This window comes from Lissotriton vulgaris, chromosome 11 (assembly GCF_964263255.1).
Source record: "Lissotriton vulgaris chromosome 11, aLisVul1.2, whole genome shotgun sequence".
Lineage (NCBI taxonomy): Eukaryota > Metazoa > Chordata > Amphibia > Caudata > Salamandridae > Lissotriton > Lissotriton vulgaris.
Genome location: NC_141699.1, coordinates 1,087,309,867 through 1,087,322,149, shown reverse-complemented (window position 1 = coordinate 1,087,322,149; position 12,283 = coordinate 1,087,309,867). Strand labels below are relative to the sequence as shown.

General features: G+C 45.0%; 1 protein-coding gene across 1 annotated transcript in view; it reads left to right on the top strand.

Moving 5' to 3' along the window:
• LOC147684192 (receptor-type tyrosine-protein phosphatase eta-like) overlaps window positions 1–12,283 on the top strand; it is a 134,252-nt gene that overhangs the window by 21,359 nt on the left and 100,610 nt on the right. The window contains exon 4 of the mRNA XM_086942605.1: window positions 5,264–5,518. Within this exon, the coding sequence (XP_086798731.1) occupies window positions 5,264–5,518 (255 nt within the window). The remainder of the gene's footprint in view (window positions 1–5,263; window positions 5,519–12,283) is intronic.

Below are 12,283 nucleotides of genomic sequence, written 5' to 3'. Positions count from 1 at the left end.
GTTCGGAGCTATGCTAACGATACACAATTATTGGTGTCCCTTTCTCACCCAAGCCAACAACCTGCGGACCTTTACAACTGTCTGACACAGATACAAGGATGGATGAATAGTTCATCTTTGAAACTTAACGGTTCAAAGACTGACATTCTCCTCCTTGGTCAGAAGGGGCTCTCCCTTTCCCAGAACAACTGGCCACCTTGTTTAGGCCCACCCCCTGACCCGAAACCAGAGGTCAAAAGCCTGGGCGTGTGGCTCGAAAAAGACCTATCATTCTCAACACAAGCAAAAAAAGTAGCTGGGACATGCTTTGGGCTCCTCAAGTCGACTCGTAAGATCCTGCCCCTACTCCCTTCCAACTCGCAAAAACTGTTGATCCAAGGCCTCATACTATCTAGGCTCGACTATAGTAATTCCATCTACTTAGGCGCTCCTGAGGCAACTTTAAACAAACTACAAAGGATCCAAAACGCAGCCGCCCGGATCCTCACCAACACTCCTGCCAGAGCCTCAGCCAAACCAGCCCTGAAGCTTCTCCATTGGCTCCCGGTAAGAGAACGTGTGAAATTCAAGGCCCTCTGCCTGGCCCACAGACTGCTTCAAAACAAAGGCCCCCCAATTTTAAGAAAATTCATTAAACCCTATAAAGCCCCAAGATCCCTACGATCCGATCAGGAATATCTTATCCTCACTCCTAGAGTTAAGAAGGCTCACACAGGTGGTAGGCGCTTCTCGGTCCACACCGCACGCCTTTGGAACGCCCTACCCCGCGACCTTAGAACTGAACCTAGCTATCTACAATTCAGAAAGCGGCTGAAAACCCATCTTTTTCCTTAAACTATAACCCGCTCCCCCTGCCCACACTGATCCGCAGCTGTACTGATCTTAGCGCTGGGATACTCACGGGTGACTACGCGCTTTATAAAAATTTTTAATAATAATAATATTCACTTAAGTTTATATTCTTGTTGATTATTATCTGGGTTTTGTTTTCGTTTAATTTATACCCAGAGATTTCTCCAAAACGTAGGGACTCTTCTTCTAACAACTTTATTGTAATATATAGATTGCTTGTGGTGATCGCGATATCGTCAGCGTACGCTAATATTTTAGTATTTCCGTTCGGTGTTTTTATTGGTAAAATATTTTGATTACATTCTAGTTTACTGATAAAGGGATCGATAAATATTGCAAATAATAAGGGTGACCATGGACATCCTTGTCTGGTTTCCCTAGTTATTTTGATCTTGCCCGTCAGTCCGCCATTTATCATCACTACGGCTTCTGGTTTATAATATAAACTCTGAATTGCATTGATGAATTGCTCTCCGATTCCACTTTTTATCATGGCTGTCCATAGATATTGCCAGGAGACCCTATCGAATGCTTTTTCGGCATCCAATAATATAAGTGCCATAGGGTCTCCCGTAACCTCTGTTATATCGAATAGTGTAATCACCCTTTGTATATGATCTGTAGTTGAGCGACCGGGGACAAATCCATGTTGTCGTACCGATACGATTTTATGGATGATCGGGGCTAATCGGGTGGCTAACATCTCAGAATAAATTTTGGAATCGCAGTTAATCAAAGTTATGGGGCGGTATGATCCGAGTTCAGTTGGATCCTTGTTTTTTTAGGGAAGATTACTATTTTTGCCATTGACCAGGATTTTGGTGGTTTTCCCGTTATAAATACTTGAATCATAAAGGCCGTGAGTATTACTTTAAGTGGTTTATAAAATTTTACATAAAACTCGACTGGTATACCGTCCATTCCTGCGGCTTTCCCCGAAGATAAGCTGTTGATAGAGAGTAGAATCTCGATCCATTGGGGTATAGCTTCAAGGCTGTCATAATCATTTTGTAAGAATTTAGGTCTCGATTCTTGGTCTAAATATGTGTTGATTAGATGTTGATTTTTATCAGTCTCTGTATATAGATTTTGATAGTATGCCTGGAATTCTGTTTTTATTGCTTCTGGGTCTTGCGTTAAAAGATTATTTTTATCTTTGATTTCTTTTATAGTATTGATGATATTTTGGTTTCTTGTACGGATAGCTAAATGGTGCCCTACTTGTTCATTTAGTTCGTATGCCTTTTCTTTATTTTAGGTAGCTTTGTCAATAGCTCTTGTAGCAAAGATTTCAATTATTCTGTTTTTGGCTATTGACACCTTTTGCAGAGTATCCTTTTAATGTTTGCATTCAAGCATAACCTCACACTTCTACCCCCTGAGCTGATCAGCACTCCTTGTTCAAGCGCGGCCTACTGGCAACATAACAAGAAACAGACTGTTTACCTTACTCTAGCACCTATCAAAGTATCTGATGAGGTACTATCTTCAGATGTAAACAATGGTGTTTCTCTCTACAGAATTGCATTTTCAAATAGCATGTTGTCTCAAATGTCCCCCTATATCCTAAAATGTAGCATGAAAAACTGATCTTTACTTGAACCCTCTGGTGGCCACCCCTCATCCCCCCTCCATCCATTGCCTGCCTCTTCTACTTGAAATAATCCTCCACTCAGTCACAGCTATGTTTGCCTTAAATTCTATTAATGTATTTCAGCAAAGTGCAAACAACACATTTTAAAGATCACAACCTCTCCTTTTTTGGAAAATGACAACTTAATACTACCAAATCAAGCTAAGCTATGAACCCCACCAAACACAGCGACTTGTTCATCCCTCTTCTCTAGTGAGCCATCTTCCTTGATTGTGGCAGTCTCAGAGCCTCACCTTGGCTATTCATCTCCAGGGTTGGGTCCTGGTTGGACTGTGGCTAGCCACAGTATTCCACATCAAAAAAGTTAAGCTTTGAACATCATCATTAATGCATATGGTTATATTTTGTGTGCCTGAATTCTCAAAAGTGTCCCCGTTTATCTTGTATCCTCACTTTTTTGAGATACCTAGCAGTGGCTCTGAGATGTGACTCTTTTGTTTTGGCCGCCATTCAGAAGTAGTGTCTCAATGCCTTTTCCCTTACCGATTGCTCCCCAAGGTTTCTAAACTACATGTCATCATTGCGTACCTTGGTTGGAATATTTTGATAATTTTGGTAACGTGCTCCACTCAAATCTGTTCTCAATTCCTACATCCCTATGCTTCAATTCTGACAATGTCTTTCTGCTGTGAGGATATATGTTCAGGAGCTAGTTTAATACTAACAAACATCCAACATCAAGGTGTAACGTTAGGTTTTTCTGGACAGCCCACGTAGGAATTCATACAAACCCTTCCCTGCTGCATCATTTTTGTAAAGGCACAATCTTCAAAATGTTCTAATTCCATCTATTTAAATTGAGGTCTTATAAATAGTGAAATCCTTAACAGCAAAAGGTTTATGCATGGATCTATGTTTTATCAGAGAAGATTCTTTTTAAACCTTTAGTACCTCAGGAAGGGTAGCTTTACAAAGTGTTTATCAGCAGCATGAGTATAACTTTTTATTCGTTGAATTCAGGAATGTGGATTCAAGTTGCACCTTTTGTATACCTGTATACAATTCAATCTTCAAATGTGTAACCATTTAGGTTTAGTTAGTCCACATCAGTCCTCAAATACCTTTTAAGTAGATAGTTACCCAACATATGGATGCAAGTGTGCCCACATAACTGTGTAAACATTAACTTTTCAGCTGACAACAGCACGTTCATCTGCTGTTGTAGATTCTTAGAACAACTGTTTACTCTTACTTTTATAAATTCTGGTCCTGATTTTGAAAAAGATAATTGTTGTAAACTTTTAATAAAAAATCAGTAAAAACACAGAATCATAATAATTAAAATTTCAAGTTACCAAATAATTAAGGGTGGGCGGAGCTGGTGTAGTTCGTCTACGCGTAGCTTCACAGAGTTTGAAAAAAACTCAGTGGACCTACGCTTTGCTCCGCTCCCTCCCCCCTCCCAAACCCTCCCAAACTCTTTAAAAATGATAAAAGAAGGCACTTACCTGTGTGCAGCGACGGCTCGTGGAGGGAGTTACGGTGGGGCAGGAGGGTGGGGAGGGGGAGGGGCATGGCGGAGGTTGCTAAAAACCGGCATATGGATAATTGCAGGTAAGTAAACAATTTAATTAATAAAACGAATTTCGTAGCTCGCACTGCATTGCATTTTGCGATGCAAGGCGCACTACGAAATTCGTTTTATTAATTAAATTGTTTACTTACCTGCAATTATCCATATGCCGGTTTTTAGCAACCTCCGCCCTGCCCCTCCCCCTCCCCACCCTCCTGCCCCAACGTAACTCCCTCCACGAGCCGTCGCTGCCTGTGTGTCTGTCACCTCCCCTGCCTGGCCACTCTCCCTCCGGCTCCTCGTGTCCTTCTTCATTGAAAAAAACACTACGTTGTTACCTCTGGAAATAACGTAAAAGTAACCCAAAGCAGCGCATAGTTCTGCTCTGCATTACTTAGCGCCATGGGGGCATAACAAGAGTGGAGCATGGGCGTTCCCATGCAACCACCCAAGGTTTCTCACGCTAAACCCAGTTTACTAAATAAAGTAGATTGGGGTTAGTGTGAGAAAACTGTGTCCTTTTAAAGTAGGCGCATGGAAAGAAAAATGCTTTCATTCCTCCTTCTTTTTCCGACTTTGCATGTGTGCTGCACTCTACAGCCCACACACAAAGTGAAAAAAGGCTTCATGTAAGTTTAAGCAAAGTATTTTGTAAACCAGTGCTAGACTCAAGGAGACACCCTTCACCATGGGGCAAAGGTGTCTCCGTAGTGTGCGGCAGCTAATTTCAGGGCCTTTGCTAGTGAGAAGGGAGGAGAGTGCCTTATTTGAGTAAACTGGGTGCTCTTCTCCTCAGGTAGTACAGCATTTGCGGCTGCTGCAGTACGCTGCGTGAAAAGATAGTAAATCTCCCCCTAAGTCTGTTGTGGTGCAAGTTGCAGTACAATTGAGAAGGTGAGGCCTACTTCTGTTTGATGTCTTCCTGCTCACCTCATGAAGGAACAAGTATGAAAGAGGAATAAAAAAGAAAGACAAACATGTGTCTTTTTATTGTGTACATTCTTTCATAGTGTGCACCAATAAGATTGTGAAGAATTGTGACAAATTATAGAAACACAGTGACCAATTACAAGCACAAATACTCTATGAGGAATTCCTATCTAGAGCAATGTTTCGGATAAAGTGATGAGCACTCTGTGCCCCCTTCATATTTTCCCTGGTATTTCTGCTAGAAAACAAAACTCAATTCAATACTTTATGTAACTCCTTTCATACTAATTCTCTTTCTGTTTTCCTTATTTCAGAAAAACATCAAATTGTGAATCTTACCGTGGTAGAGGTTTCCATTGATTCAATTTCACTGAGCTGGGAACCAGGGACTAACGGAATAAGCTCCTATTTGGTGAAAATGTCAGGAAATCCTTCCTCAAATGTGACCACGCTTGTTGAATTTGTGAACATCACAAATTTGATACCTGGGAATTACTACACATTCATAATCTCTGCTGTGTTTGGAAATGGTGATTTGGGATTTGAGTATGTAATATCTGAGTATACAGGTGAGTATTTTCTATATAAAAGTGAAATCATATGCAATTACAGATGCAATATCAATCTTGTAAAGCTTTATTAACTGGATAATGTTAGTAATTCACAAAATAAGAGAGAGGGATATATTCTAAATTCAACAAGCAGAGACAACACCCTTGCCTTGATTACAAGTTCCATGATGTAATGTAATGTAAATAAGATTTGTAAAGCGCAACCAATGCCAGAAGACGACTTGGTCTTTACCTTTATCATTTCTGCCTTAAAGAGAGTTGTGATTCTTGGAGTTCAACTAATTGTGGTATTTATTTTGAAAATATGTTATAGAAGAAAGTCTGAAGAGAATACAAATTGGATTCTGAACCAAGTTCCCAGTTTAGGTTAGAGTCTACTCAAAAAACTGCAGTGAGTAATGCAGTCTGGCAATTGCTTCTGTGTTACTTCACTGTATGTGCAAATTTCAACTTTTTAAATATTCGCAACCAGTTCTCAGAAAGCACTGGGTGACCCATGCCAATAAGAAATGTATATGACTGCTCAATTGCATAATAGTTCATGAAGAAAACTTTTCTACGTTTGGAAAGTATCTTGGGTGGCATCCCAGTCCATTGCTACTTTGCACAAAATGCCACCTCAGTTTTTCCCGAACCTGGTACAACTCATTCCTGATGCTGCTCCAATGGGAAACGTCCAGCCATGATCGGCCAAGCCAGGTCCTCCCCGATGCAGAACACAAGCAACCCCAGACCACTTTCACCCTGATTGGAGCTCGTCAGTTGGGCGCAGCTTGGTTCCAATGGCACTGTGAGTACTGAGCCTATGTCTTTCTATTTTATGTTTGCTTTTATGGTCTTTGGGTGAATGAAGTTGATTTTGACTTGCGCTTAGTACAGGATCCACGTCTGAGCACTCCTGTTGCACTTAAGGCATCACCTTGAAGTATACAAGAAAGTGGTGGATGGAATGATTGAATTAATCTTAGTCACTGATAATTATTCTGGATGAATCACAGGCCATGGTTATTTTGCACACCATGCCACCTCAGTTTGGACCCAGTCATATGCAAATCATTCTTGTTCCTGCTCCAATAGGATTAGACCATCCTGAACTGCCAGATCCTCCCTTCACCGGGACACAAGCAACAGAAAAGTAGTTTCACCCTTATTGGAGCTCTTCTTTTGGGTGAAGCTTCTTTCCTAAAAGCCAACCTGAGTTGCCATGGTGTGCAAAATATCGGTGGACCGGGTTGCGGTTGGGGTAATTACCAGTGACTAAGACTAATTCAAACATTCCATCTATCATTTCAGGCTGAGAACCTAAGTTCAATGGGAATGCCCAGAGTGGGTCTTATGCTCCTTGTGCTGCTACAACCCAAGCTGCATACAAATGATGAACCTAAATTAGGAAAAAACGTGTCTTTTTTTTTGTTCCATTTCAGAGGGGCCTGGTCTGGCATTTCAGGTTGCAGTAACTTTATTGGAGTTAGGTCAAGACTGACTTGCCTTAGGGCTATGTCCATAGTGAGGTGGCATGGTGTGAAAAAATAACAATGGACTGGAATGCTGCACGAGGAATTACCAGAAACTGAGGTTAATTTATACTTTCCATAAAACCACTTTTTGTCTGATTGAGTGCAACACACTTAGTGCCTGATTACTAGCTTTGGCAGTGCGAGGGTGAGCAGAACTCCACTGCTGCGCCCCCCACCTCCCAAACTCACCACCACTCGCCAGATTACAAGTTATTTGTAGTCTTGCCATTCCCAGGGAGGTGTCCCATTCAGAGGCTATGCTGAATTTGGAAAAGGCACAGCAATGGGAACACATCACAAGGTTTTTCCACAGCATGGACTGAAATGTCCATGCCATGCAGGAATGGTTGTGCATGCACACAGGGGGGAACATGTATTGCCTCTCTGTGTGCATGCACAAGCGGAGGAGGCACATGGGTCCCTGTAGGACACCTTTGTTTCCTCTCCACCAAGGTTGACATGGAAGGGGAACCATCATGTCACCAGTGGAGGTGAGGAAACGTTTAATACGCTTGGCGGGACAATGGCAATTCCACCAAGCATATTGTGGTCTCTGACCGCCGCACCACCATCAGGGAACTGTGGTTACCTGGCAGGGGCGGCAGTCCCAGGGCGGTCCGACTGCCCAACTCCGAATGGGGCACTCGGACCGCTGGTCCAGCAGTGGATGTACCACCAGTGCCAGCTCAATGTGAGTCTAGCAGTCCTAGAACTGCCAGACTATAGGGTCCTTAGTGAGGGAGATATACTCAAACGTGTGTCTAGTCCACATTGTGCCACTGGAACCTCCTTATATCTGACTGACAAGCCACAACCAGGGTAAAACCTATCTTGGGTTGCATCTGTTGTGGTTCAGGGTGGACCTGGCACTGCAGTTCAGTCTGGACTGTTCATTTTGGATCAGGAAAAACACAAGGAGATGATGGATGGAGCACTGAAACTATCAGATCTAGGTTGAAGCCATCTTTTTTTTTAGCTCACTTCGCCACCCCAGTTCTGACCCAGCCATGAGCAAATCAGTATTGACTCTGTTCCTCATGGAAACAGTCCAGCCCGAACTGTCAAGCCAGGTCTTCACTGGACCAAAAACAAACATCCTGGGACCAGTTTCAGGGTAACACCCCTCATCACCCAGGCTAGCTAGAATCCAGTGGCCAAGAGATCAAGGGACACACATCTAAGCATACCCTGCCAACTTAGGGTGAACAAAGCAAACACAAGGAGTTGATGGACGGAGTGGTGGAACTTTTCAGACACTCACCCGCATTCACTATTAGATCTAGGTTGAATACATCATCGTTCTTCAGCTCACTTCGCCACCCCAGTTTAAACCAAGTCATATGCAAATCAGTCTTGAATTTGTTCCTCCTGGGAACAGTCCAGCCCGAACAAGGTCTTCCCTGGACCGGAAACAAGCATCCTGGGAATGGTTTCAGGGTAGCATCTCTCATCAGTCATACTAGCCTGAATCCTGTGGCAAAGTGAGCAAGGGTCCAGTGTCTGGGCCTACCCTGCCAACCTAGGGTGAACTAAGCAAACACAAGAAGATGATTGAGGGAGAGCTGAAACTTTTCATACACCCACCTCCAGTCACTTTTAGATCGAGGCTAAATCCATTATCGCGTCATAGCTCACTTTACCAACTCATTTCAGATCCAGCCATATGCAAATTGGTCTTGACTCTGTTCCTCGTGGGAGCAGTCCAGCCGGAACTGACAAACCAGGTCTTCACTGGTTCAAAAAGAAACATTCTGTGACCAGTTTCATGGTAACACCCCTCATCAGCCAGCCTACATTAAATCCAGTGGCAAAGAGAGCAAGGGACCGACTTCTAGACCTGGCCTGGCAGTTCGGGTTGGACTGTTCTCATGGGCATCCATTCAAGGCTGATTTGCAGATGGCAGGGCCCAAACTGGAATGGCATGGTGAGCAAAATAATGATGCATTAAACCCAGATCTGTGGCTGGGGATGAATGTTTGACAATGTTCAGCATTCCGTCCATCGTCTTTTTGTGTTGCATTTTTGCCCTAAATGGGAAGAGTATGCCCAGACATGGGTCCCCTGCACTCTAAGCCAGCGGTTTCAAGCTAGCCTGGCTGATGAGAGGTGATGCCATGAAACTGGCCCCAGGATGCTTGTTTGTAGGTCCAGGGAGGACCTTGCATAGCAGTTTGGGCTGGACTGTTCCCATGGGGAGCACGGTCAAGGTCAAAGTGGAGAAGTGTGGCTCAATGGTTAGAGCTGCAGACCTTGATGCAGAGCTCTGGCCTGGGACCAGGGTTCGATTTCCGCCTCGGCGGGTCTCGGGCTAAAAATTTCATCGGACCTGCTATTCTCGCCTCAGTGCCTATTCTAATCATGGGTCCCACGCTGCAACTCTGGGCAATAGCTTGCTTAATCTCCACAACGGCCCCAACAGCGCTGGGATGCCTGGTTTCACCATGGGGGTGCCCAGGAGTGGACACTTCACAGGGAGTCAAGTCAAAACCCAGATTTGTGACTGGGGTGAATGTTTGACAATCTTCAGCATTCCTTACATCATCTTTTTGTGTTGCATTTTTGACATAGGTGGGAAGGGTATGCCCAGTTATAGTTCATGTGCTCGCTTTGCCACCGGTTTCAATCTAGCCTGGCTAATGAGGGGTCATACCACAAAACAGGTCCTAGGATGCTTGTTTTCCAGTCCAGAGAGGACCTGGCCTGGGAGTTTGGGCTATTCTCTTCCAATGGAGAGCAGGGTCAAGAATGATTTACATATGGCTGGGTCCAAAGGAATGGCGCAGCAAGCAATGAATGTTTGACAATGTTCAGCATTCCAGCCCTCATCTTTTTGTTTTGCATTTTTGCCCTAAGTGGGAAGGGTATACGCAGACATGGGTCCTGTGCTCGCTTCACCACCGCTTTTCAGCTAGCCTAGCTGATGAGGTGTGATGCCCTGAATCCTGTCCCAGGATGATTATTTTCCAGTCCAGGGAGGACCTGGCCAGGAAGTTCAGACTGGACTGTACCCATGGGAGGCAGTGTCAAGGCTGATTTGCATATGGCTGGGTCTAAACGTAAATGGCGTGGCACACAGAATAACGATCGATTAAACACAGATCTGTGACTGGGGTGAATATTTGACAATGTTCAGGATTCCACCCATCATGTTTTTGTGTTGCCTATTGAATCTGGGTGAATTCTGACTTTCATATGGAGAGGTCCATTCTAAGGAGGCATTGTGTGCAAAATAACAATCAATCAGGGGCTTATAAAGTGTGCTACTCACTCATGGGGGTCTCAAGGGGCTGGGATGGTGCAGCTCTGGATCAGTCAAAGAGCCAGGTCTTGAGGCTTTTACTGAAGGTGTTCTGAGTGTGGGAGCATCGGGCACTGACTTGGAGCTCGTTCCAGGTCTTTGCTGCAAGGTAGGAGAAGGCTCTTCAACTTGCTCTGGTTCTGTAGATGTGTGGGGTCTCTGCCAGGGCAAAGTTGATGGAGCTGAGGCTCCTTTTGGGTACGTGGAAGGAGACTCTTCCATTGAGGTATTTGGGTTTGATGTTGTGGTGGGATTTGTAGGCATGGGTGAGTAGCTTGAAGGTTACTATCTCCTCTATGGGGAGCCAGTGGAGGTCTCGTAGGTGCTGGGTCATGTGCTTGTGTCGTGGGGTTCCAAGGACAAGACTGGCTGCAGTGTTCTGGATGCTCTGGAGCTTGTGTGGCAGAGTTTTGTTGATTCTGGCGTAGGTCGCATTTCCGTAGTCCAATTTGCTGGTATGAGTGTGTTTGTGATGGTCTTTCTACAGTTGAGGGATCCACTTGAAGGTTTTGTGGAGGATGCAGAGAGAGTTAAACCAGGTGGAGGTGACAGCTTTGATCTGGTGGTCCAAGGTGAGAGAGGAGTCTAGAATGATGCTGAGGTTCCAGGCATGGTCTGGCGGGGTAAGTGGGTTTCCGAGGGCAGGGGGCAACCAGTTCTAGGCAGCTGTGTCTCATCCAAGCTGCTACATCTTTAATTCCTTTTTGAAAGTTGAATCTGGTGCCATTGGGGTTCTTTGAGAGAGAGAGGATGAGCTGGGTATCTTCAGCATAAAATACTATACTGAGCCCGAGCTGTCTGACGATGGCGGTGAGGGGGGCCATGTAGATGTTGAAAAGTGTGGGGCTGAGTGAGGATCCTTGAGGTACTCCACAGTTGATCTCTGTAGGTTTGGATAGGAAGGGAGGAAGTCTGATCCTTTTGGTTTTGCTGGAGAGAAAAGAGCGGCTGCAGGAAAGGGTGGTTTCCCGTATACCAGAATTGTGAAGTCTGGCCGTGAGGATGTGGTGAGAGACGGTATCGAAGGCCGTGGAGAAGTCCAGTAGGATGAGGGCCGCAGTGTGGCCCTGGTCAAGTAGCATGCAGATATCATCGGTGGCGGCGAGGAGGGAGGTCTTGGTGCTGTGGTTGCTGAGAAATCCAGACTGGGAGGAGTTGAGGATGCCGTTCTCTTCAATGAAAGTGGTCAGCTGGGCGTTGAAAAATCTCTTGGTGACTTTGGCTGCAAAGTGAAGGAGAGAGATGGGGTGGTAGTTTTTCAGTTCTGTTGGGTCAGACGAGGGTTCCTTGAGGAGGAGCTTCACCTCTGCCTGCTTCCAGTTGCGAGGAAGGTGCCAGATTCAAGGGAGGCGTTGATGGTCCGACCTAGTTTGGCAACTATAGCGGCGGCGGCTCTGAGGTAGACGTGCACTGGGCAGGGGTCCATGGGTGTTCCTGAGTGGGTGTTCTTCATGGTCATGGTGGTGTCTTCGTGGTGTCAGGTTTCCAAGTGGTGATGGTCGGCTAGTTGTTACTGGTGGGTAGGAAAGTAAAGTCCGGCGTCTGTTCACTGAAGTTGCTGCAGAGGGCCTTAATTTTCAGGTGAAAGTAGGTGCTGAGCTTGTTGCAGAGGTCATGAGAGGGCAGACATCCGTGGCTTTCCTGGGGAGTTTTGTGAACTACTGCGTGACATTGAAGAGTTCTTTGGTGTTACTTGCACTGGTGTGAATTTTATTTTTGATGAAGTTCTGCTTGGGGATCTTTATGCACTGGTGGTTTTCATTCATGGCATTCCTGTAGTTGTTCCGGTCTTCAGTGGCTTTCCTGTTCTACCTGAGTTTCTCGATGCTTCTGCAGGAGTGCCTGGCTTCTTGGAGGTTGTTGGTAAACCAGGTGGCCTTCAGGGATCGCAGTGTGACGGGATGGTGGAAGGGTGCGAGCTTGTCAATGCAGCCAGCAATCCAGCC